Below are 23,509 nucleotides of genomic sequence, written 5' to 3'. Positions count from 1 at the left end.
ACCACACCACAGCTCTGCCCATGCGCCCGATTCCTGACCTGTAGCCCCTCCCGCTATCCCAGTCCTGAGTTCTCCCTCCCAGCTCTGCTGATGATCCTCTGTCCTGAATCGTACTATCAAGGAATTAAATGGACTCTAGAGTTAGTTTTACCCTTGTGGGGGGATGGGAGCCCCACACAGTAAATGGGGGCATGAAGGGCCTCTCAGAGAACAAGCGCATGTGCATTTTGGAGCCTCTCAGCCTGCCTTGTGATTTAGAAACAAAAAAAAAAAGACAAGCAAAGCCGTAAGCCACAAGAGGCAGAGGCTTGGCCCACTGCCTGGATTCACTCTGTTCTTTAGATTTAATTATAGTTGAGCCATTTTGCAATGAAGTAACTTTTTCCAGAGCAACCCTTTCACTCCACAATGAATCACCCTCACATGGACCGAACCCGATGTGGTAAATAACATGCAGAACCTATGGTAATGGTCCATTGTGACTGGGCACAATGCTCCCCCCACTGTCTACTCAGGGGTGGATTTGAAATTCAGGACAGATCTGTACAAGCACTGGGTGCCCCAGAAAGCTTCACCCACCTCACCCCAGAATGGTTGTGGGCATGCACCATGCAGGACAGCTGAGTTGGAGTCACTTGCCTCCCAGCTGTTCCGCCTCTCTGCCCTGAGTGACTTGACAGGGGGCTCTATGGATCTGGGATGTATCAGGTGGTGGGCTGGCTAGTAGTTGGGTGTGCACTGGTGGCCACAATGTCAGGAGCTGAGAATGGAGCTCAGATCCCAAGAATCCTGTCCTAATCCTCTCTGGATAGGCAGAGAAGCTCCCATTTCATTTTGCATGGACCACTTCCAGGTCCCCATGCACCACTTTGGCTCTGGTGCTTCTAGCCACCCTAGGCTGTCTGGAATGAAGGGTCTAGCCCTGCCCCACCCCACCCTGCCAATTCTCATCCAGTTTAACGGTTTGGGATTTTTTTCTTTGAAAATCTTGGATTTTTGTTTAAAACACTCTCATCCTAAAACTATTTTCCATTGGCTCTGTGGCCACTGGAGCAGGATCTGACTCCAATGACTGGCTGGCTGCTTGGGGAAGGTGGGGTTTAGCATCCAGGGGCTGGGGAGAAAGCTCTGCCTTGATAGCTTTTGGGAGGGTGTGACCTATCTTCAAAATTCCACCCCCCCCCCCAATTGCTATTTCTGATTGGCTGAAGGGAGGGGTGACTCAGGGGGTGACTCATCAGCTGCCCAACTATTTAAGGGCATGGGAGCAGCACAGCCCTTGCCCACATCTGTCTGTTAAATCTCAGCAGCTGGAGGGAGAGCTAAAAAAAGCAGCACCATCATGTCTTGTGTGAGTGAATGGGGAGGCTTGTGCTTGGGGTGTTGGCTGCAGGAATAGAGGGGTGAAATCAGTGGTGTGTTGGAAAGGGTGACTGCTGCTTGCAAGCTGGAGGGAGTTGGGGGGGGCTTTGCTGAGGGTTGTTTGTGCTGCCTAGAAGGGATGAAAGGGTGGTGTGATCTGAAGTGGGCTGTGCTGTCCCCTTTTAATGTCCTGTAATCCATGAGAAGAGTGGGGCAGTGAGGTTTTACAAGAATGATCTCCGATGAGAGCAGTGGGGTCTGTCTCTGCTCCCCAGGAATGCTCTTCTCTGCTCCTTTCATGGGGGAAGTTGGGGTTTTTGGGGTGGGGTTTTTTGGGTGGGGAATAGTTTGCAGTTGCTTCAATGCCTAAATGACTCTTCCTCTAGTGACTTCCCCCTTTCCTACCCACAGATGGGATACTGTTGTAACAGCAGCTGGCTCTTTCTGAACATCCTATGCCCAGAATACCTTGCCCCACTACTTGTACTTGCTTGTGGCATGAAGCTGTCAGAAAGTTCTTGATTTTTTTTTTTTTTTTTAAACTGCTTTCAAAGGCGTCTGCTGGGGAGTGAAGGGACCAGCAGGGTGGAGTTGCAACAGGGAGTGGCTGCAAGGGAGTTGCTTGAAGGTGCTAATACCAGAGGGGTTGTTGTACCTACTGGTCTTCCCCCTCCTACCTTAGGGGGAATGACTAGGAAATACCCACTTTCTCTTCCCTAGAGTGGCGGGAGGAGGAATAACTTTAGCCAGTGCAGCCCAGATGCATAGATTGTGCCCAGGGACTCTGTTCCAGCTAGTTGGTATTGTTTGCTCATTGGCTGCTGGGGGCAGAGAGGGGTGTGGGGCTGGGACCCTGGGTATGTTGGAAGCTGCAAAATGAGTCCGCAGCTAGGAGGCTGGGCCTGGGAGTGGGTGAAATGTCTGAGCCACGGTGAAAGTGCCTTGCAGTCCTAATCTGAACCCTGTGGCACCATGTGGTTCTGGAATGGGTGTGGGCATGACTCTCTCCTGCTGAGGCTCTGGTCATTGGCAGGTAGCCCTCTTTCTCCTGTTTCCCTAGTGGTGCAGAGGAGGAAGAGCAGTTCAGAGAAACTCTAGGCTGGTAAAAAGTTGCTGATCTGCGAGCACTGGGAAACTGGGTGGGGCAGAGGGGTTCTGGCCACAGAGCAGGGCTAGCACATTCAGTGGTTACCTTGTGTTCAGACCTTGTCTGGGGGAGCAGTTCTGCAGGAGTGAGTTCAGTTGCACATGCCCACCTCAATCCTAGCTCTGAGGCTGCGACAAGAAGCTCAGTTAATACTATTTGGGTTACCCGGGGGATGCAGACAACACCATTCAGACCACCCCACCATACAAACACACGCTTCACAGTAGCTATCCTGAGACAAAAGTTTCAGCTGCTACCAACCCACAACAGGGCTGCAACCAGTGGTAGGAGTCTGTGCTCATACCTAACCAAAGGGGCTTCTGCTCCAATGCAGCTGGGCTGGTGTGTGAAGACTTGGGAGCTGCTAAGTGAGGGGGGGGTGGGAGTGCGTGGCCAGAGCTGTCTTGCATATGGGGTGTGTAGTTGGGCTTAGATTTCAGGAGCCATTTAGGACTCATGTTTGTGGAGGGAAGCCAGGTGGGGTAAGATTTCCCCCTTGTAGAATAAGTTAGTTTCCATAGGGGAGCAGCTACTATGTTGGGGAAGCAGTGAATGCCCCAACCGTTATAGGTCACTCCTCTAGTGGGTGTAATCTTTGGCACTCCTCCTTGTGTGTGTGGGTGGTGGAGCCTGTCTCTCACTGCCTGAAGTGATGTGCCAACACCGTCTCCTGTCCCCAGCACTTGTCCCCAAAAAGCTCAGTCTCTCACTTCCATACCTATGCCCCATTTCCTACTGCAGGCTGGGTGGGGTGCAGGAGGGGAGCAGCTAACAGAGCCAGAACCCACGGGACTAACATGTTCCTCTCTGGATTCCTCAGGGAATAGTTTGTTCCAACATGGGTCTCAAGGCTGGAAAGCGCATTGGTGTGAAGGGCGAAATCTCTGCAGGTGCCAAGAGGTAAGTCATGCTGGGAGGGAGGGGGAATGTACAGAGGGGTCTAGGGAACATGGCAGGACCTTTTTGACTATGGGGTGGAGGGAAGGATTCCCCCTTGCTGTGGGAGAGGGGAGTGGCTTTGAAAGGGTTAATGCCTAAAGCAGCAATTTCCAGTGAGTCACTACCTAACATACATGGAGGCAACCCTTCCCCCCCCCCCCCCTTCTGCTAAGAGGATAAGTAGAACCAGATGCAAGTCCACCAGTCCCCTCCCCTAGTAGCAACCACATCCCCTGTAGTGCAGAGAGGGGGAAATGGAGTAGCTCTGTGTGAAGAAAGGAGATGGCCTCCCTCGGGGTGTGGTGAGCAGGCAGGTGGGGCTTTTGGTTGGAGGAGGGCAACTGGATCTGAAGGAGCTCCTCCAGCTGCAGACCTGTGGTGCAGCTCTGCCAGGCAGAGGCAGCCTTGATAGAGTTGGTGCCTAGACATACCTCTGGGGGGTCTACTCAGCAAAATAAAAAACCCCACAAATGGCAATCTTTCAGCACCATAGCATGACCCCAAGTCTCTAGCAAGTGTGAAATATCAGAACGGGACGGGGGGTAATAGGAACCTATTTAAGAGACCCAAAAATCAGGACTGTCCCTATAAAATTGGGACATCTGCTCACCCTACTCTAGACCCGGGCTCGGAGATTCACTGCTCTGATTTGTTCTGGGTTGTTGTTTTTTTTTTTTTTGCTGTGTAGACTTGCTCTCTGAGGGCCTCTACTCTCTCCAGCATGTCTGGCCACCAAAGCCCAGCAAGTCTGCGTCCCCTTTGTGTGTGGTTGGCAGGGCTTTCCTGCCTTGTGGGAGTGGAGTTTGGCTCCCACCCTGGGAACAGACCGGCATTCCAAGGAGCAACATGCCCCAACTCTTCCCACTCCCTTTGAAGTGTGATAGCATCTTGCACAGCCTTCTGTGCTGCCTCTCCCTAAACAGTACGCTCTTGTCTGTATGACTGAGAGCCCCAAGGGAGGGAGGAGCCCCATAGGGAAGAATGGCTCTTCCCCTGGAAGATCCTGTGGGATGAGATGGGCTTATTAATAAGTCAGTAATTGCTTCAACTGCCTCTGTGGTGGAAGGTGGCAGCTGATTAACAGGGAACAGCAACAATTACTCGTTTAGGACAGGAAGGGAAGAATGTAGCACCCAACTGAAACCCCAGGGGGACTTCAGGGTGCAGAATGCAATTCTCCAAGCTGGTCAGGGCTAACACCCCACCCTTCCTCTTCTGAAAATTGCTGTGGACACAAGTATTCAGGGCCTTTGTCTCTAGCCAAAAGACCGCACCCTGCTGGGGCAGTGCCTCAGAGGAAAGAGTAGGGACTCACTCCTCAATTCCTCCTGCAGAACCCTAGGGCTTTCTTGAAGGCCTCCTATACAAATTCTGACCTGGTGCTGGTCAGATTGAGGTGACCCCCAAGGCCACAGAGGTAAGAGCATATGGTGCTGCTGCAGTCCAGGCTGCCATGCATGAGGCTGCCATTTTCTCACTAGTTTCTTCTATCTTGCAGCTTTGTGCTGAACCTAGGGAAAGACAAAGCCAACCTAGTGCTGCACTTCAATCCACGTTTTGATGTTCATGGGGATGTCAGGACCATCGTGTGCAACTCCCTGGACAAAGGGGAGTGGGGTGCTGAGCAGAGAGAATCAGCCTTCCCCTTTCAGGAGGGCACCAATGTGGAGGTGAGGCCTGGAATGACCTGGATCTGGGTGGTGTCCCTGTGCATGAGACACACTCAGCTGTGTCCCTGAAAGGGAGGGCTGAAGTATTACACAGAGGGGGCTCAATCTAAAGTTGGGCAGGACCCTGTCTGGGCAGGAGGCCACACCCACCTCTCACATATCCATGCTGGTGAGGCAGAGTCCTGACAACCAGTAAGCAGCTGCTCCAGCCCCATGCTCTAGCTTAAAGATCCTACTACTTGGGCAGGAGGAGAAGATGGGCATCTAGCAGACCCTGGCAGACATGTTCTCTGTTCCTCCCTTGCAGATCTTCATCACTCATGACCCAAGTAATCTAACAATTGCTTTGCCAAACAACCATCAGTTCAAGTTCCCTAACCGGTTGGGTCTCCAGGTCATCGACTTCCTGAATGCAGAAGGTGACTTCATAATCAAATCCATCCAGTTGGAATAACTCCCCACTCCTCACACACCAAAGGGATATTTAAAAGGAAACACAATAAACACCACTGAATTTGGTCTACTAAACCAACTAGCTCTTTCTTGTGTCTTCTGCATTTCCCACAGCACTCCACATCCATTCCTGGGTCTGTCACTTCCTTCTGTCAGATCTGATGGCACCTTGTGTAGCTGAGTGGGATGGGGCCAGCTTTTGGCTTGTTGTTCCCAGAGAGGCTATTGGACACTGGAGGGTGGACTTCCTGAAGGACCAGGATAATGTGACCAAAATATCAATAACAGAAAGTACTTCTATAGCAGGGTGGCTGTGCCTGGCACTAATGAATGCAAGAGCAGGTCTTTGCTCTACTTAGCTTATTGCACTAAAAAATTTTAATATCCGGATCTAGCTTCACACTCATTCAGACTGAAAGGAGTCTGGTAAATGTGTCTAGTCCTGACTCTACACATCACTAAACACTGCAGAACTGCTCAAGAGGTCTAAGACCTTGACTAGAATAACAGTGGTTGCTCTCATGTCAACACTGAATGTGTACAGAGTTGTATGGAGGCACAGGAGTGGGGTGTACTAGATTGTCTCACTTCTACCTACATTTGTTTGTGAAGGCCCATCTCACTCCCACAACACCGACTGTACTGTCTCCCAGGGTTGCTAGCCATCCTGAAGTAGCACTAGTGTAACACCAACAGACCCTGGTCGGCGGTGGGCAGGATTGAACTGGGGCCTTCTGGAGCTTAGTGCATGAGCCTCTACTGCATGAGCTAAAAGCCAAGTGGCTATTAGCTAAGGCTGTAGAGCAGACTCATTTTATATCTCTCTCTAAGTGGTCTCAGTGCCACTAGATGGGACAGAACACCACACCCAGAGGTGCATGGGTTACACTAGGAGCAGTACAGAACTTCTTTGCCAGTCATAGTCTCAAAGATAATTGACCTATTATCCCTGCTTCATGTGCACCGTGCCCATGTTAGACTACACTAGGGTCTCCCTCTACTAGTTTACTTTGAATTCCAAGCATGAAATCTATGTGGCACTTAAGGCTTGTACACATTACCACTTATGCCAATATAGCTATGTTGTTCAGGGGTGTGAATAAGCCACCTGAGCGACGTTAGTTACTGACCTCAGCGTCAGTGTGGACAGCACTATGTCATCAGGAGAGCTGCTCCCACTGACAGCTGCTGCCACTCGTGGAGGTGGTTTTATTATGCTGACGGGAGAGCTCTCGCCTGGTGGCTGGAGAGTCTTCACGAGGTGCGCTGCTGTAGCGCTTCGAGTGTAGACTAGCGCGTCGGGGCTTGCAGACTAATAACTCTGGAGGTGGAAGCAGATTCTAGCATGCTTGCTCCTGCACAGACCCATCAGAGATTGTAGGTGGTAGGGGGAAAATAAGGGGCCACAACAGTGGGCTCTGATTGTTTTGTGGCACCCATAAGAGCCAATCTCTATGCTGCTTTCCTGTGTGCAGATAAGGTAATGCAGTGTGCTGGCTGGGCTACAGCATGATACTTCTACCCCTGCCCACATCTGCCCGTTCCCACAGCAAGATTATACTGCACTGTCAGCAGTGAGTGAGCCACACTCCTACTCCCAGCAGCTTAAAGCCAGGAGCTGCTGCCTATGGCAAGGCATGTAAGCTGTGCTTTTGTTATCCCTGTTAAGGAGCCAGTGACTGTGCGCCTATTTCAGGCTAGTCCTGGGTGGTGTGACTCTCACCACTCCCCGCTCCTTCCATCTTGGGCATGTGATGATGAGGCATGTTACAAACACATGATACATTCCTCCCCCTGCTGTGGGTAAGCCAGTCTGCTGGACTGAGCCTGGCCCTGCCCTCCACCGGGTGCTACCCCCCTCCTGCTGGAGCTGTGCTGCCTCAGAAGCAAGGGCTGGCCATGGGTGGGGAACATGGATAAGTTTCTCTATTAAAATATCTGAGGGGAAAGCCAGGGACTCTGTCCCCATATTCATGCTAATTTCTAAAAAGGGCCAAACTAAGGCAATTCCCAGCCTGCCCCTGTGCCAAAGCTATGCCCCTCTTGGGGGTTTTAGCAGCAGGGACCACCCACAAGAAAACTGTCTACTGGGCTGGCCAGGGGCCTGCTCTTTCGGCCAGGGAGGCTTCACCCTGCTCCCTAGACCATCACTCCCTGTCTTCAGGCAGACAGGTATCTCCAGGAGGAGGTAGGACAGTCTCTCCACCTGTCTGAGCTGGACTCTCTCTGACCCTGCCTGTGAGGGGGTGTTGTTAGCAGGGCTGGCTCCAGGCACGAGCGCAGCAAGCTGGTGCTTGGGGCGGCCCATGGAAGGGGGCAGCACGTCCGGGTCTTCGGCGGCAATTCGGTGGCGGGTCCCTCAGTCCCTCTCGGAGGGAAGGGCCGGACGCCGAATTGCCGCCGAAGGATGAAGCTGCCGAAGTGCAGCTGATTGCAGCTTTTCTTTTCTTTTTTCTTTCTCTTCGCCGCTTGGGGCGGCAAAAAAGCTGGAGCCGGCCCTGGTTGTTAGTGAGGCTCTACCTTCAGATGTCTCTGCTGGGGATTGTTCACAGCTCTCTTCCCCCACCCCAAGCCATGGGGCAGGGATCGGCAACCTTTGGCCTGTGGCCCGCCGGGGTAAAGCCCCCTGGCGGGCCGGGCCGGTTTGTTTACCCGCCGCGTCCGCAGGTTCGGCCGATTGCAGCTCCCATAGGCTGCGGTTCACCGTTCGAGGCCAATGGGGGCTGCGGGAAACGGTGCGGGCCAAGGGATGTGCTGGCCGCCGCTTCCTGTGGCCCCCGTTGGCCTCAGATGGTGAACCGCGGCCTGTGGGAGCTGCGATTGGCCGAACCTGCGGACGCGGCAGGTAAACAAACCGGCCCGGCCCACCAGGAGGCTTACCCTGGCGGGCCGTGTGCCAAAGGTTGCCGATCCCTGCAGTGGGGAATTCAGTCCCTCCCCCATTAAAATGAATGGGAGCTGTTCATACTTCCCCTAGCCCTTGTTTCAGGCCATCTCACGCAAACATCAGCACATTGGTCACACCTGGAACGCCATTTATTTTCCTGAAAGCTGAGATTCCAGGAGCCAGGCCCCTTAGTCCAGCCTTGATGCTAAATTGGGTACTGCTGGAAATGACTCTGCAGTCTAATCTCCCTAGAGCCTGCTGTGACTCATTGCTAGCCAGAGCTCGCTAGGGCTCAGCCTGTTGCCAGAGTGGAGAGAGCAGGCTTCCCTGCTAGAGGCACTAATAGCACATGTGTCTGTGCCCCTGTTTGGAATCAGCTGCTGGGCCTCCTGCTCCCTCCACCTGCTCACTTTTTGGTGAGAGGCCTCCAATGGTGTGTCTAGAAGGGGAAAGCCTAGGGTTGAATTCCCTTTCTCCCACCAGCAGAGGGCCCAGTAAGGATCCAAGAGGATTAGCATTCAGAGGAGCGTCTCTTTCTTGGAGAGCCCTAAGGGCTGGTAGTAGGTTAAGTGGGTGGGAGAGCCGGGGGCTATAATGGACAGTGAATGAGCAGGGGCTCTGAGACATTTGGGAAGGAGAAGGTGCCAGGGCAGAGACCATCACTGCTGCTCGGTAAGAGAACAGGAGACACTGCAGGTAAGTACAGAAGGCAGAACTGGAGATGTATTTAATATTCCTTGGGAGACTACTAAGCATCAGCAGAGAGCTGCATTAAGTCCTGGCTGCAGTTGTTCTTGGAGTTTAATTGCCGGAGGTTCCCCCCTGCCTTCCTTTCCCAAGCCCCCCGCCTGGCAGTCCCTTGGAGGCCATGGGCATGCCTTCTGCTTGGACCCTACCCTGCTTCCCTGTCAGGAAGAGGACCTGCTCCCCTGCCTGCCTCTCCCCGCTATGGGCCAGGTGCTCGCGGTAGTTCCGGGTGAGCAGGGTGTAGAGGAACGGGTTGATGCAGCTGTTGCTGTAGGTCAGGCAGGTCACTCCAAAGTTGAGGTATGCCTGGGTGGTAGGGCTGATCCCCAGGCCCTCACTCCAGTACAGCTTAGCGAGCTGCCAGACCCAGAAGGGTACAAAGCAGGCCCAGTAGGCTGCGATGATGCTGAAGATCCTGGAGAACAGCTTCTGCTTCAAGGTCGGGCCTGTCACCCATGGCTGCATGGCCGCCACTGAGGTCCAGTAGGCTCTGGCAAGGCGGCAGTACAGGAAGCCTAGTATCAGGCCAGGAGCTAGAATGCTGGTGGTGAAGAGCACCGTGAGGTAAATGCGGAAGGCCTCGGGCGTCCAGGTGGGGAAGCAGATCCGCTTGTTGTGGCTGCCACTGTCCCGCAGTTGGATCATGACCATCATGGGCACAGTCAGCAGCAGCGAGAGGAGCCAGAGGGCCAGGCTGGTGAGTTTGCGGCAGCTGTTCCCGGCTTGCCTGGCCCTCAGTGGCCTGGTCACTGCCCAGTACCTCTCCAGGCTCATGGCTGTCAGCAGGAAGATGCTGGCATGCATGGTGAGGAGGTCCAGGCTGAGCAAGAGTCTGCAGCCCACATCCCCAAAGAACCAATCCTGGGCAAAGTATGTGCATACCACGAAGGGGATGGTGGAGAGGTAGAGTAGGTCAGCCAGAGCAAGGTTGACCACATAGACACACAGGGAACCAGCTGAGCGGCCAGACACGCCTCTGGATGTCACCACTAGTGTGTAGACATTCCCTGTCATCCCAAAAAGGCACATGATTGTCAGGATGGTGCCCAAGAGCCCAGTAAGTGGGCTATCCTCTTCTAGGTTAGTACCATCATCTGAGAAATTACCACACTGAGCTTCCTCTCCCGCCTCTGCCATCACTGGCCCAGGGTCACAACACACGTTCTGGTAATGAGAGAAACTACAGCATGCACTGCCAGAGATGCATTTCCCCTTGGTGTGTGGTACTCTTGTAGACTCAATGTGGGGACAGCTGGGGAAGGAAGGAGTGAAAAGAGACCTTGGCTGACCTGACACCAAAACATTCAGGGAGAGTCTATTTCTCACACCAAACAATACAGCTCATTAGGTTGTCCCAATCCTTTACAAGCCCGGCTCAGCAGGATTCCTTACCAGTTGTCAGCCCCATGGAGTTGAGAAGAGGCGTATGCCTTCAGATCCAGGGTAGCCAAATACCCTTCCATGTATGGTGAGGTGCCATCGGCTCTCTTCATCTTCTTCTCCCCTCCCTAGTGTTCACTGGCCCTTGGAGACCAACAGAAATTCCTCCTCAGTGGGCAAGTAATTTGTCTTTCTTCTGGATCTCTCCTTCCTCTTAGCTCAGAGAAAACCACAGGAAAATTGTGATCCCCCCAAAACTATCCCATCATCCCCTCCGGGCGGAGGAACTTGTCTAACTCACAGCTTAACACCCAAGTGTCAATGCTCTCAGAGTTTGTACTGAGCTCTTAGCCACTAGGTGAGGAATTGCATTAGATAAAGTCTGTATGTATTATGTGTGCTGCCAACCCCGACATAACAACATCCCCCCCATACTCTGTATGTTCCCCCAATGATCGACAACTGACTCTTCAAATCTTTTGTACCGTTTATTTTTAAATATTCTCCCCCTCCTCCACCCACTTTCAGATCTTTCTCCTTTTCTTTCCTTTTTCTTTTTCTTTTCACTCTTTTGGTCCTGCCTCTAATTTTCCCCTCTGCAGCTGCTACTTCTTCTTTCACTCCTTTTAAGGAGGCTTTAGGCGTAGGATGACACTCCTACTCCCTTGGCTGGCTGAGAGCCTCAGGGAAAGTCATTGCATCCCAGAGTCAGACTAGAAATGCCAGGGTCAGTGTTGGAAATGTGTTAATAGGGAACAAGTTGTCAGGGCAGCCAACACACTGTTTTTCTGCCCCTAACCTGGAAGGGGATGGGAAAAGAGGCATACGTGCTGCTTCCTTCTCCAAGGGGGTCCTGGGTGGACTGGACACACTGTGGAGTGGCATTGGGGGTTGAATCAATGAAGTAGGTGCTTTGCATTGTAAAGCCCCACATATGCCCCATCAATAGTCATACATTGGTGCAAGATTTCCCACTGCTGCTGACGGGGCTGCAGTCCACCACTTGTCCCATTTTCAATAGTACTTCATGGGGTGTGAGCACCACTCTTAGACACCCAAAGGGCTGGTATCTTTAGACCCCCAAAGTGTGATACCCTGTCCCCTACCCCTCAACCCAGTGTACCTACAATGGGGTGTCTATGTTTGCATCACTGCCCCCTAGTGGAATATGAGGGACCTGCCTTTCTAGAGGGTAGCTTCCCTTTGCTAGAGTAGCTATTGGAGCTGCTCCTTCCTTTAGATATGGGATGAACTGGATTGTGCTTGTCCACACACTCTACTACGTCTTACTGCCCTTCCCACATCCATCCCCTTTGCCCAGACATATGCCATGTTAGCTATCCAGTTGGGGACAGCCATGCTTTGAGGCTGGGGTTACATAAGCAAAGCCTATGTTTGCATAGTATAGACCTACATGTAACCCAGACTTATCAAATGTACCATTGTGTGTATATTGGGGAGGCTTCTTGGGAGCCTCCTGATCCACTGGATTCCATCCTCAGTATTGTTGCTTGTCTGCGCTGAAGCCAAATCCCTGATTGTATCTAGTTATTGGCAGTATCGCAGGGATTAGAGTGTACAACAGCAGGCGGGGGAAGCAGTCTGTACAGGGTCTATAATGCCCTCACCACTGTAGTATCTGAGTGCCATCCCAGGATTCACTAAGCGCTATGACCAATATGTGTCCCATTTGGTGCATTCTCTCGCGCTCATCCTCTCCCCAGGGGGAGAATTAAGTGTGCAGTGGAGTGTTTTGTTTTGGTAAGGTTTTGTTTCGGGGGGGGGGGGTTCTTTTTAATGTACACACTGCTCTGTTTTTAGTGGAGGGCAAAGAAACGCACCTTGCACTTACAGAGGAAGGGGTGGGGTTTGTGTTGGTCCTTAGTTCCTGGGGGAGTTCATGCCACAATCTCAGACCAGCCCCTGAGAGAGCTCTGGCTCCTGCACAGATGAGCTTTACCCTCATGGAAGAAAGTGCCATCGTGCCAGGGGAGCAAGGCGGTTGACCACCGTCTTCATCCCTGAATGTGAGGTGATCGCCCGTCAGAAGATGGAAAGTCCCTCCGATCATGGTGGTTCCAGGCCAAAAGGCAGAAAGGGATCCCCCCCAACAGGGGCAGAGAAGGAAAGTGAAGCTGGCTACATTCATGCTTTGTAGGGTGTAACTTGACTCTGATGGAAATAGTCATGGCCCTCTCTGCTCACTGTAGAAAAATACAGACTCTGCCCCCTTTATTCTGCTATCATGTTATTCATGTTTCCTCCAAGAACAAGTCCTTTGGGTTAACTTTTAACAGAACAGGAGTTCACCTAACCAACAATAAACTACAATGAGATTTTTTATTCATTTCTTTCTGAGCTTATTACATTACTGAGTGCACCATTAACTCCAGTTAGCCCCTGTTAATAGACACTATGTACATACACATGCTGCTTGTATAATAAACCATGGAGACATCAGAAGGGGTTGAACCTGCAACTTCCAGGATCCAAAACACAGGTCTCTACTGCTTGAGCTAATGAAGAACTCCTTTAATTATGTATAAGTAGCAGGCTGTTATACTTGTTGGGGCCAGGCACTAATAGGAGAACATGAACCCACATGCCAATCCAGTGTATTACACTTCTATGGAGGCAGTGTTGCCTAGTGGATAGAACATTGAACTAGAAATCAGGAAACCTGGGTTCTGTTTTCAGCTCTGTCATGGTCTTCTGGGTGACCTTGAGCAAGTTACTTCACCTCCCTGTGCCTCAGTTTCTCCATCTGTAAACTGGAGATAATTATACTTGTTCCTTTGTAAAGTGCTTTGAGGTCTATTGCTAAAAAGCGCTAGATAAGAGCTAGGTATTATTATCATGGAACGCACACAACTGTTAAAATGTACAGCTCAGAATGAAAACAGTCTCTGCCATACTGTCGATAGTCATATAGTGTCTTTCCCATACTTGTATCAGTGATTCCCTAATTTATATATGCACATACACACCAGTTCTTTAATCTTTGCAGCAAAATTTTGGAGGAAGGTCGCCTGTGAATATGTGACTTGATAGTTGTTGAATTGGGTTATTGTGTGCAGCTGGCATGGTCAATGAAAAAGAAGGTGCCAGCCCTGGCTGTAGAACTAATTTTCTAAACGTCCTTCCTGGATTTATGATGGTAAAATGTTAAACGTCATTATATTTCCAGAAAAATTCAATTCTCCCTAAGCAACTGAGAAGCCGTTTCCTTGTAATGTTATAATTGCTTCTAGACTACGCTCCCTGCCAGAGCTGCACGCCACCCTGCAAACCACCCATGTTGAATGAGTGCTTAACTGTTTCCACTTTTATGGTAGCTTCCCCTTTTCCAGTAAGGTGCGATAACGGAAGTTTAAAAGACAACACCCCCTCCCCCACCCTTCACCACTCCTGGTACTCAAACCTTCAAAGCCTGATTGGATGACAGACCCTTCCAGTCTTCAGTTCGATCACAACATTGCTTAGGAGTGGTCTCAGTGACTGGTTGCTTTGAATGTTCAGTCTTGAAATGTCTTCCATTTAAAGGGGTACAGCCTAATTTGCCCCCCTGCAACAAAGGGAGGTTGGTTGATCTGTTTAAGAAAAAGTGCTCCAAACCATGAGGTACTGGGAGAGTCTAGATTCTCTGGTGCACAGCTCCTCTTCTCTCCCATAGCACCCTCCCAAAGGGCTAAGGCAGAGTAGAGCTGCAGTCCAGTTCTCCGGGGGGTTCCTAGGAGCTGAGCTTGAAGTAGGCTTCAACTGTAGGGAAGGCAAATAGAGGGTATATCAGAGCAGGGAGACAGGCCAGCCTCAGTTCTCTCTGTTATGAGGCTGGTGGGCAGGCGCAGGAGGAGAGAAGTGAACACCATCCTGGCACTTACTTGCATACTCCTGGGGGGTCATGGGCTGTTCAATGACCCGACTGAAGGCCGCGATCCAGTCCTGCTGGTCACTCTCTGTCTCGCAGGTGAAGAGATACTCCCGGTCGGGGGTAACGATGGTGAGGCCGTACTGCCAGGAGAAGCTGCCCTGAGCCCCCGCTGGCAGCCCTTGCTTGACGCTGTATCCATGCTCCCTACTGCCCACGAACACCTCGCCTTTAGCAAATGCATCCTGCACAGCAGGAGGGAAAGGCAGATGTGTCATGGGGAGGGATTCACTGGCATCCAAACAGACATGGCCCAGAAGCGCCTGAGCTAGGGAAGTTTGGGAGACGGGGCAGAGCAGATGAGTGCAAAAGGTCTAAGGAGGGGTGACAACAAACGGGATAAAGGGAACTGGTGGTTCAGAACACCAGGGGAGTTATACTCAGAGGAAGCAACTAAGAGGGGATGGGATTTGGGAAGGGGGGTGGGGGGATGAGCAATGATCTTTGGAACAAGAGACCAAAGAATATGGCGGGAGGAACTGGAGGCTCTAGAAGGGCATTAAGGGGGATTACGCAGAGGGTGGCTGAATAAGAAGGGTCTCCTGTCCCCTTCCTGCTATCTTGAGATAGCGTCACTTCCACCATATCGTTATTATAACCCAGTTCCCATTGCTTGCAGGACTGATGCAAGCACAGGGCTTGGAATGACTGGGTGGTGGGGGAGAGATGTGTGTGGAATGGGGAGGCCAAGCATCTGTTGATGGACATTTGGGGAGTTGTGTCTCGCCTCCACCCCACTAGGGAAAGGGACCCTTCGGCTGTTCCTCGCCCCAGAGCACAGCACAATAGAGCTGGATGCAATCCAAGTTCTGACTTACCAATAGGGTGACCAGATGTCCCGATTTTATAGGGACAGTCACGATTTTTGGGTCTTTTTCTTATATAGGCTCCTATTACCGCCCACCCCCGTCCCGATTTTTCAACACTTGCTGTCTGGTCACCCTACTTACCAATGGATCCTTGAAGTACATGAGTCTGCGGTGATCCAGTGTGAACCAGCGCTTCTTGAAGGCCTCTCTCTGCTGTGGAGGTGAAGAGGGGACATTTATAGGAGGAGAGTGCCCTCTGCGGGGGAGAGAGGGGAATTGCTACCGCATTTCATTTAAATCCGGGGCTTCATCTAGACCAGGGGTTGGCAACCTTTCAGAAGTGGTGTGCCAAGTCTTCATTTATTCACTCTAATTTAAGGTTTCACGTGCCAGTAATACATTTTAACATTTTTGGAAGGTCTCTTTCTATAAGTCTATAATATATAACTAAACTATTGTTGTATGTAAAGAAAATAAGGTTTTTAAAATGTTTAAGAAGCTTCATTTAAAATTAAATTAAAATGCAGAACCCCCCGGACCGGTGGCCAGGACCCAGGCAATGTGAGTGCCACTGAAAATCAGCTCACGTGCCGCCTTCAGCACGCGTGCCATAGGTTGTCCACCCCTGATCTAGACCAGGGGTGGGCAAACTTTTTGGCCTGAGGGCCGCATCGGGTTTCGTAAATTGTATAGAAGGCCGGTTAGGGGAGGGGGTCGTGGCCTGGCCCACACCTCCTATCTGCCCCCCCCGGGACTCCTGCCCCATCCAACCCCCCTGTTCCCTGACAGCCCCCCTGGGACCCCTGCCCCATCCACACACCCCCGCTCCCTGTCCCCTGACCACCCCTGGACCCCCGCCGTTCCATCCAACCCCTCCTCTCATTCCTGACGCGCCCCCCCCCCCCCCCCCCCCCCCGGGACCCCTGCCCCATCCAACTATCCCTTCTCCCTGTCCCGACTGCCCCCGGAACCCCTGCCCCTGACTGCCTCCTGCTGCCCCACCCAACCCCCCCTCCTTACTGACTGCCCCCCCGGCACCCCTGCCCCCATTCAACCCCCTGTTCCCCGCCCTAACCCCTATCCATACCCTCGCCCCCTGACCACCACCCCAAACTCCCCTGCCCTCTATCCAGCCCCCCCCTGCTCCGTGCCCCCTTACCGCGCTGCCTGGAGCACCGGTGGCTGGCGGCACTACAGCCACACTGCCCGGCTAGAGCCGGGCCACGCCGCCGCCACCGCGCAGCACAGAGACCGGGTCAGGCCGGGCTCTGCAGCTGCGCTGCCCCAAGAGCTCACAGCCCCGCTGCCCAGAGCACTGCGCTGGTGGCGGAGCGAACGAGCTGAGGCTGTGGGGGAGGGGGGACAGCAGGGGAGGGGCCGAGGCTAGCCTCCCGGGCCAGGAGCTCGGGGGCTGGACAGGACAGTCCCGAGGGCCGGATGTGGCCCGTGGGCCGTAGTTTGACCACCTCTGATCTAGACACACAAACTGGTTTCAAAATCCCTGCCCTGGAGGGAGCCCACTTCTGCTGAGGTGAGAAGGGGATTCAGCACCCATGTTCTTTCAATCCTGAGTGTCTCCACCAACATACAGATTTCTCACCCAAAGGGCCCCTGAGCTCAGGTGACAGGGAAGGTCAGTCTCCAAGGTCCACATGCACGCACGTACATACACTTAATAAACCCACTCTTGTGGGATGAGTGAGGAATTCAGCCTCCATCTTCATCTAATTTTGCATCTCCTCATTGCCACCCTCACTGCTCCCCAATGAGACCCCAGCTGTGCCCTAGCTGAGGCACAGAGCAGCATTGCCGCGGATCTTTGAGAAGTCTGGGGATATGAAGAATGCTGAAATGAACCCGGGCAGGTCAGGAACCCTAGTGTCTCAGTTAGATTCCTTGTGCCATCCCATCTTACCCTGGGACCAGTCTTCTCCATGTACCCCTCCTTCAGGAATTTCTGCATTAGTCGGCTTTTGATCTGCATAAAAGGAGAATGGTATATCCCAGCACATCTTTCACTTTAGCTGGTTCTTCTTGTTCACTCACCTCCCTTTCAGCCTGCCCTCAGCGCTCCAACTCCTCTCTTCTCCCTCCTTCTCATGATCTTAATCCCCTTCTAAGTTCCATCTACTAATGTCACCTTCCCTGCTTTGTCAGGGGAGAGGGCTGTCTCCGGGGGATATGTCAGAGAGCAGCTCTTCTCTGCCCATCTCAGGCCCCTCTAACCGCACCACTGTTAGCTTGGCATCCTAAGTTCCCTCTAAGCCGTGCGGCTGCGCAGCAGGCTATCAAGGGCCACGCAGGCACACAGCGGGGAGAGGTGTCTCTCCGCCGGCCCCAGAGCTGCCACGGTAGGGAGAGGCACCTCTCCCCCAGCCCCGGCCCCAGAGCTGCCATGGCCGGAAAGAGGCACTCTCCCCCAGCCCTGGGTTGCTGTAGTGAGAGAGGGCTGGGGGGAGTCCTCTTTCCCCACCACAGCCCTGGGGCAACCTGCACCCCAAACCCCTCATCCCTGTCCCCACCCCAGAGCCCGCAACCCCAGCCAGATCCCTCACCCCCCCTGCACCCCAACCCTCTGCCCTAACCCTGAGTCCCCTCCCGCACCCCAAACCCATCATCCCCAGCCCCACACTAGAGCCCGCACCCCCAGCCAGAGCCCTCATCCCCACACACACCCCAACCCTCTGCCCCAGCCCTGAGCCCCCTCCTTCACCTCAAACCCCTCATCCCCGGCCCCACACTAGAGCCTGCACCCCCAGCCAGAGCCCTCATCCCCACACACACCCGAACTCCCTGCCCCAGCTCTGAGCCCCCTCCCACACTCTGAACCCCCGCCACACATCACTTCCATATTGGTGCACATCGCAAAATTCATTCCACACATGGATGTAAAAAATTAGAGGGAACATTAGCCAAGCCACAATAGTGAGTTCTTCCCCGGAGGACTCTGAGAGAACAGATAAATTCCTCTATCTGGGTGGTGTTAGATACCGATACCAGCAGGGGGGCTGGTTATTACTGTCAGGTGATCTCTTACCTCATTGTCACTGGCCATGGGAAATGCCACCTTCAGGTAATGAACCTGCACTGCGCGTATCGCATTGAACCAGTCCACTATCTCCTGGGGAGGGAAGCAGCACAGGAGAGAGAGCTTCAGAGTGACCAGTGCTGACCCACCCAACCCACCCCTCCAAACAGCTCCTTGGGAATATGTATGAGCTCCTCCCGTGGCCCACACTCTCACAGCATTCCTCAGTGTCAACCCAAAAGCCTATATACCAGTCTCTACAGTTGCTCCTAAATTATACAGCAACTCATCCCCCAGCCAATCCTCCTGCCCCTTTCCCTCCAGTGACACCCCTCCCACACACACATGCAGCACTCCCACAACATGTAGTACAGTGATTCTGCCAGCATTTTCCTACACCATTCCCTCCAGCACCTGCTACTGCTAAAGGCTGGGATTTCTGTCTCGGGCTAGGACAGGCCCCTGTACCTTTCCATCCTCATGGTAGAGGAAGATATTGCGGGTCTTGTTATCCTTGAGGTAGCTGATCTGCAGGCCATTGGGGTTCCTGATCTTTACTGGCTGGAATGTGGCATTGATGGTGTCAATTTTAATATTTATTTTGGGCTCTTTTGCCTGAGAAAGGAAATGGAATCGGTGAGATCTGGCCCTAAAGATACAGATGGGATAGAAACCATTGGCTAGAGACTGAGAGGCACTGACAAGGCAGGCGGAGAGGAGTCCTCCGGGCAGAGAGAGTGGAAAGGCTTTCCTAGCATCAGCAGAGGGAGTGTGTCAGAGGTTTGGATGCATTGACTGTAAAGGGGAGAAGAGTAATGTCTCCGTGGCACGAGGTAGGGGCTCTCTCCCCAGTTTGGGCTTTGTTGGCAGCACTAAGGGAGAATCCCTCTGGGAATGTAGCGAATGGAAATGATCTCCCTTTTACCAGTAAGGGACGCTGTATCCCAGCGTGGGGGACTCTGAGGGTGCAAGGGGAGACCTCAGTACTATGTGGAGAGAATAGAAATGTCTCCCTGGCACCAGCAGGGGGCACTCTCCCCAGGTTGGGGTGCACTGCAAGGCAGGAGCTGCCCTCCAAGTAGACCATACTCACGTCCGGTTTGGCAAAATACTTGAGACACCCATCTCGCTCAGACAAGAGAAACTTGCGGGGTAAGAACTGCCCGTTATCCCGGCCCCGTTTCCATAGGATCCCTTCCTTCAGCCCTAGGAACAGAGAGGCCAGTCTGTGTGAGAGAGCTCGCTCTCTGCATGTACGCCTCAGCCTCCCAGCCCGCCACACGTAGGCACTTGGCAGTGACCCAGAGCTCTGCCTGCTTCGTTCTGCACGCCCTCGGGTGCAGGAGTTTGCTTTACTGCATTGACAGGAGAACTTCAAATATGACCACTGTCGTCGTTGGGAGTGGGATGGAGGAAGACCGTGATTCCTTAGCCTGGGGCACTGGCCAGACCAGCACTGTGAACTCCATCACATCAGTGCCAGCTGGGACACTAGTGCTGTGAGCTTCCTTGTGGCAGTGCCCAGCCAAGATGCCAGCACCATGAGCTTCCTCAAAATAATGCCCTGTAAGTACAAGCCAGCATGTGAGCTTCTTCACAGTAGTGCTGACAGGGCCAGCGGAGATGTCAGTGCTGCGAGCTTTCTCATGACAGTGCCCTGTCAACACCCAGCCAGGGCTGGGGCAGTATAAATGTGAGGGATAAATCCATGCCGTGCTCTTACCGTTGGAATACGGCAGCTGTTTCCCTGGCTCGGTGAATTCCTTGCGCTCATACTTGGCCCGTATCCACTGCTCCCTCAGGACTCTGTGGAGTGACACAATGTGGGGCTTAGTGACAGACTGAAGGATCCCAGAAGTGTCCACCCTCTCTTAAGTAATCATTCTTACTGGCAGTCGGCGTGGGTTGGCTGGTAATAGTAAATGGGGATGTGAGCCTCGTACGTGGCTTTAGCCACCGCGTTCCCATGCTGCTCCAGGAACTGCAAAATAAGACAAGAGAGTCAGTGCCTTCCCTTTGATGCAAATTGCACTGTGGGCCTTTCCCACCCCCCTACACGCAGGGTGTAGCTATCTAAGCAGATCCCCTTTCCCATCCACTGAAATGTCCCTGGATGAGTGACTACACAAGGGTTGGTGTCTATCAAGTCTCAAAGGCCTGGTCTGACTTAGACTTACATCGATTGTACTGAACCCAATGTAATTATCGCAAAAGTGGTTAACGTGGGGGCAGTGCACACACACTTGGCGTGTGTACATTTGTTTAGTGCTCTTGCTGTTCCATCCCGTGTATTGTGGCAGCAGCAAAGCCTTTTGGGAACATATCCCAGAGTACTCAGCTCCTCTCCAAAGAGTGGTGTTATACGGATGATTTTGCATGGCTGTCTGGGAGACCTGGTGAGTGCCCAGGGGGACAGTGGGCGGAGAAGTCAAGTTCCCATAGATCCCATTGGATCCAGCACTATTTGGAGGCTTTTCCCAGAGCGCCGTGGAGTCTTCCAAGGTGGAGGTGGAAGGGGTGCCATGCTTGGACTATTGAGTCCTGCATAAGACCTAGGGCCTGGTCTCCATGGTGTTGGCTGGTGGGGAATCAGTTGTGTGCAGCCAAGGGGATCCTGGGTCTTGGCAGGGTATGTTTCAAGCAGACTTCCACCCTAGTCATAAAATAACATGACGTAGGAATAATGCAGAGCCATTGCCTTCACTCTGCCCACCAAAGGGTAAGTGCATCATCGTCCATCAAGTTGGGGGAGGGATGGGTTGGGAGGAATCCTCTCTACTGGGGTATTAAAACCCTTCTACTAGCAAAGAGGCTAGTTATGAAATGAAAATGAATGTCCAACAGCATGACTCAAAAGGCCTGATCATGTGGTTTCACTTTCCCAGGACCCAAGAAATTGAGTGTTCTGGACAAAGAACCCCGACTTGAGTTGCACTGCAGCAGGGATGCAGGTAAGAAGACTCTCACCTGCACCTGGGCCTCGTCCCAGTGGTCCATCCTCAAGGATTTAACTTTGCTAATGTTAGGGATATTGCGGTGGATACCTGAGCAGCTCAGGCAGATAAAGACACCCAAAGTATGAGATGCCCAGTCAGGATCTGAGGGTAAATAAAAAGGGGATCAGTGGCAGGTACTCAAGGGAGATATGCCATGACTGAGAAATGTGCTGTCAAGGCCCCCAGGGAAACAGATGAGGAGGGCTGTATAGCCTCAATTTCATGTGAGCTGAGTTAGTCACCTGCTGGGGAATAGACACCAGCTAATAAAATACATCACTATCGTTCTATCCTTCCTGCTGTTCCAAGCAGTAGGATAATGATCTTATATCTAGGTTGTGCCTTTTATTTTGAAGGATCCCCAAAAAATGTACAGACTCTCTTTCTCTCTCTCTCAGAATCATTCACCCAATACAGAAATGCAGCCACCTTTGGGGTGGAATATGGCAGCTATTTAACAACGCATAGCAACACACATCACTGTTCAACTGTTCAAGGAAGTGAAGAACAACACTGAATTCAATTGAAACGAGTAGGAATTTAGGAAGGTAAAATGTGATTAATTACCAAAAATTGAATTTGGGGCTAACGCCCTCATTTTGCTGAAAGTGCCATGGGGTCTTTTAACCTTCCTCCAGGATTAGGATCTTGGATTTCTATTCCTTTCAAAAGATGGCACTTCTAGTAGAACAATATCTCCATGGCAGGACATTGGTTCAGTGCTGGCTCTAAGGAGAGGATGGCTTTCTGAATCACTCACACCACTTTCTGCAGCATCTGCAATTTCTTTAGAAGCTTTTCTGTCAAGTCCTGACTGGGCCTGACCCCAAGTAATTACTCAGCTCTGACATGACAGCAGCCCAAGGTGGTGTGGTTGCAAAATCTCCCCATCTTTCTGCACTTCAAGCGGTGGGATGTCCCTGTTCTTCCTCCACTGCGCACAGTAGGGTCTCTTCTACCCAGGTACCATCTCCACACACAAAAAACAAATCCCTGCACCTAGTGTCCAGCTAGGCCAATGACTCTCCCACCATACCTTCCCCCTCCATGGAGGAGAAACTCCTCCAGACAGCCCATATCAAACCACCACAACCTGACACACTGCTCCCCCAAGGCTAGACAGTTTCTGACACCTACTCCTCCGCTTCATCCCCAAAACTGGCTACTCCAGCTGCCCCTCCCATGGAACTGTCTCCCCAACACCAAGCCCCAATTTGGATCCATCTCTGCTAAGTGTCCCCTTCTCTCCGCTGCAGCCTCTTCCCCAACCCGGGTTACTGAGACCCCAGAGACTCACCTGGCTTCCCACAGTCTGCGCACAAGGCATTCTCAGCTCTCCTCCACACCTCTTTTAGGGCTTTCAAATTCTTGTCATCCTTTTCAGCCATTGTCTCCAATAGCTGCCCTTGGGCAGTGCAGGGTCAGGAAGGCAGCTACCTGTGATCAAGCCCACTGGCTCGCCCAAGGGAGAAGGGGCTTGGGGCAGGGGATCAGTAGGGTTAATAAAATCGGAGAGCAAACCCTATTGGATTGACAGAGTGCAGCAGAGGGAAAGAGACAGAGGTGTGTGCAGGCTGAGGAGGAGGAGAAGGCCGACTGTGTGGGCGTGAAGGGAAGTGCAGCAATTAACCACAGAACCGGTTTTTCCGCATTTCTGCTGGTAAAAGGACAAGCTCCAGGAAAAGAACACAAGCTGCAGGCAAGTTGCTAAAGGCAACACAGCCACGGCTCAGAGGCGACACCCAGTGTCAGGAGTAATGGCCACCAGGCCGCCTCATAATTAATAATGTGCCACGGTTCATCAGAGGATCTCAAAGCACTTTATAAGCATTACTGAAGCCTCACAAGCTCCCTGAAAAGTAGATATTATCCCCATTTTACAGATGGGGACAGTGAGGCAGAGAAAGGTTAAGTGGCTTGCCTTAGGTCATACAACAAGTCAGTGGCAAAGTTGGGAGTCCTAATGCCCACTCCCCTGCTGTTACCACCAGACCACACTGTCTACATTGGATATTTCAGGGAGTCCTGCAGCTTGTGTCTTGAGGCACACTGACATGACTGAAAACAACCACAGCACCCACCCTGTAACTAACAGAACAGCCTGTGTCCTGCTCCCACCAACATGGACTAAACTGCAGCTCCTTAAATTAAAGGAAGTCTGGA

The 23,509-nt window shown here is 52.3% G+C and overlaps 3 protein-coding genes across 4 annotated transcripts; 1 reads left to right on the top strand and 2 right to left on the bottom strand.

The window, feature by feature from the left end:
- The first annotated feature begins 1,281 nt into the window (after nucleotides 1–1,281).
- LGALS1 (galectin 1) lies at nucleotides 1,282–5,640 on the top strand. The gene is made up of 4 exons (XM_065417471.1): nucleotides 1,282–1,351; nucleotides 3,330–3,409; nucleotides 4,947–5,118; nucleotides 5,426–5,640. Exons 1-4 carry the CDS (start codon nucleotides 1,343–1,345, stop codon nucleotides 5,570–5,572), a joined length of 408 nt encoding a protein of 135 aa, XP_065273543.1. The 5' UTR covers nucleotides 1,282–1,342; the 3' UTR covers nucleotides 5,573–5,640.
- Nucleotides 5,641–9,259: 3,619 nt separating this feature from the next.
- LOC135895242 (urotensin-2 receptor-like) lies at nucleotides 9,260–10,342 on the bottom strand. Its single transcript, XM_065423319.1, has one exon. It carries the CDS (start codon nucleotides 10,340–10,342, stop codon nucleotides 9,260–9,262), a length of 1,083 nt encoding a protein of 360 aa, XP_065279391.1.
- Nucleotides 10,343–14,100: 3,758 nt separating this feature from the next.
- Nucleotides 14,101–22,734, bottom strand: LOC135888486 (arf-GAP with dual PH domain-containing protein 1-like). 2 transcript variants are annotated; one of them, XM_065416294.1, is made up of 11 exons: nucleotides 22,644–22,734; nucleotides 21,318–21,448; nucleotides 20,240–20,331; nucleotides 20,074–20,156; nucleotides 19,444–19,556; nucleotides 18,819–18,965; nucleotides 18,360–18,443; nucleotides 17,238–17,300; nucleotides 15,464–15,535; nucleotides 14,467–14,698; nucleotides 14,101–14,150 (listed from the first exon to the last, which is right to left on the bottom strand). In XM_065416294.1, exons 1-11 carry the CDS (start codon nucleotides 22,732–22,734, stop codon nucleotides 14,101–14,103), a joined length of 1,158 nt encoding a protein of 385 aa, XP_065272366.1. The 2 variants fall into 2 exon arrangements, with proteins under 2 accessions (XP_065272366.1, XP_065272375.1); XM_065416303.1 differs by lacking the exon at nucleotides 14,101–14,150 and adding an exon at nucleotides 14,316–14,344.
- Nucleotides 22,735–23,509: the final 775 nt, after the last annotated feature.

The sequence above is a fragment of the Emys orbicularis genome, chromosome 1, assembly GCF_028017835.1.
Source record: "Emys orbicularis isolate rEmyOrb1 chromosome 1, rEmyOrb1.hap1, whole genome shotgun sequence".
Taxonomy (NCBI): Eukaryota; Metazoa; Chordata; order Testudines; family Emydidae; genus Emys; species Emys orbicularis.
Note: the sequence above shows the minus strand (reverse complement) of the source record. Positions and strands in the feature narration are given on the sequence as shown.

Excerpts from the sequence above, each read along its gene's own strand:
- LGALS1 (XM_065417471.1), top strand. Across the intron at positions 3,410-4,946 it reads ATCTCTGCAGGTGCCAAGAG|CTTTGTGCTGAACCTAGGGA; the intron begins GTAAGTCATGCT and ends TCTATCTTGCAG. Across the intron at positions 5,119-5,425 it reads AGGAGGGCACCAATGTGGAG|ATCTTCATCACTCATGACCC; the intron begins GTGAGGCCTGGA and ends CCTCCCTTGCAG.
- LOC135895242 (XM_065423319.1), bottom strand. The coding sequence starts at position 10,342 with ATGGCAGAGGCGGGAGAGGAAGCTCAGTGTGGTAATTTCTCAGATGAT.
- LOC135888486 (XM_065416294.1), bottom strand. The coding sequence starts at position 22,734 with ATGGCTGAAAAGGATGACAAGAATTTGAAAGCCCTAAAAGAGGTGTGG. Across the intron at positions 18,966-19,443 it reads AGTATTTTGCCAAACCGGAC|GCAAAAGAGCCCAAAATAAA; the intron begins GTGAGTATGGTC and ends TTCCTTTCTCAG. Across the intron at positions 14,699-15,463 it reads TGTACTTCAAGGATCCATTG|GATGCATTTGCTAAAGGCGA; the intron begins GTAAGTAGGGTG and ends CCTGCTGTGCAG.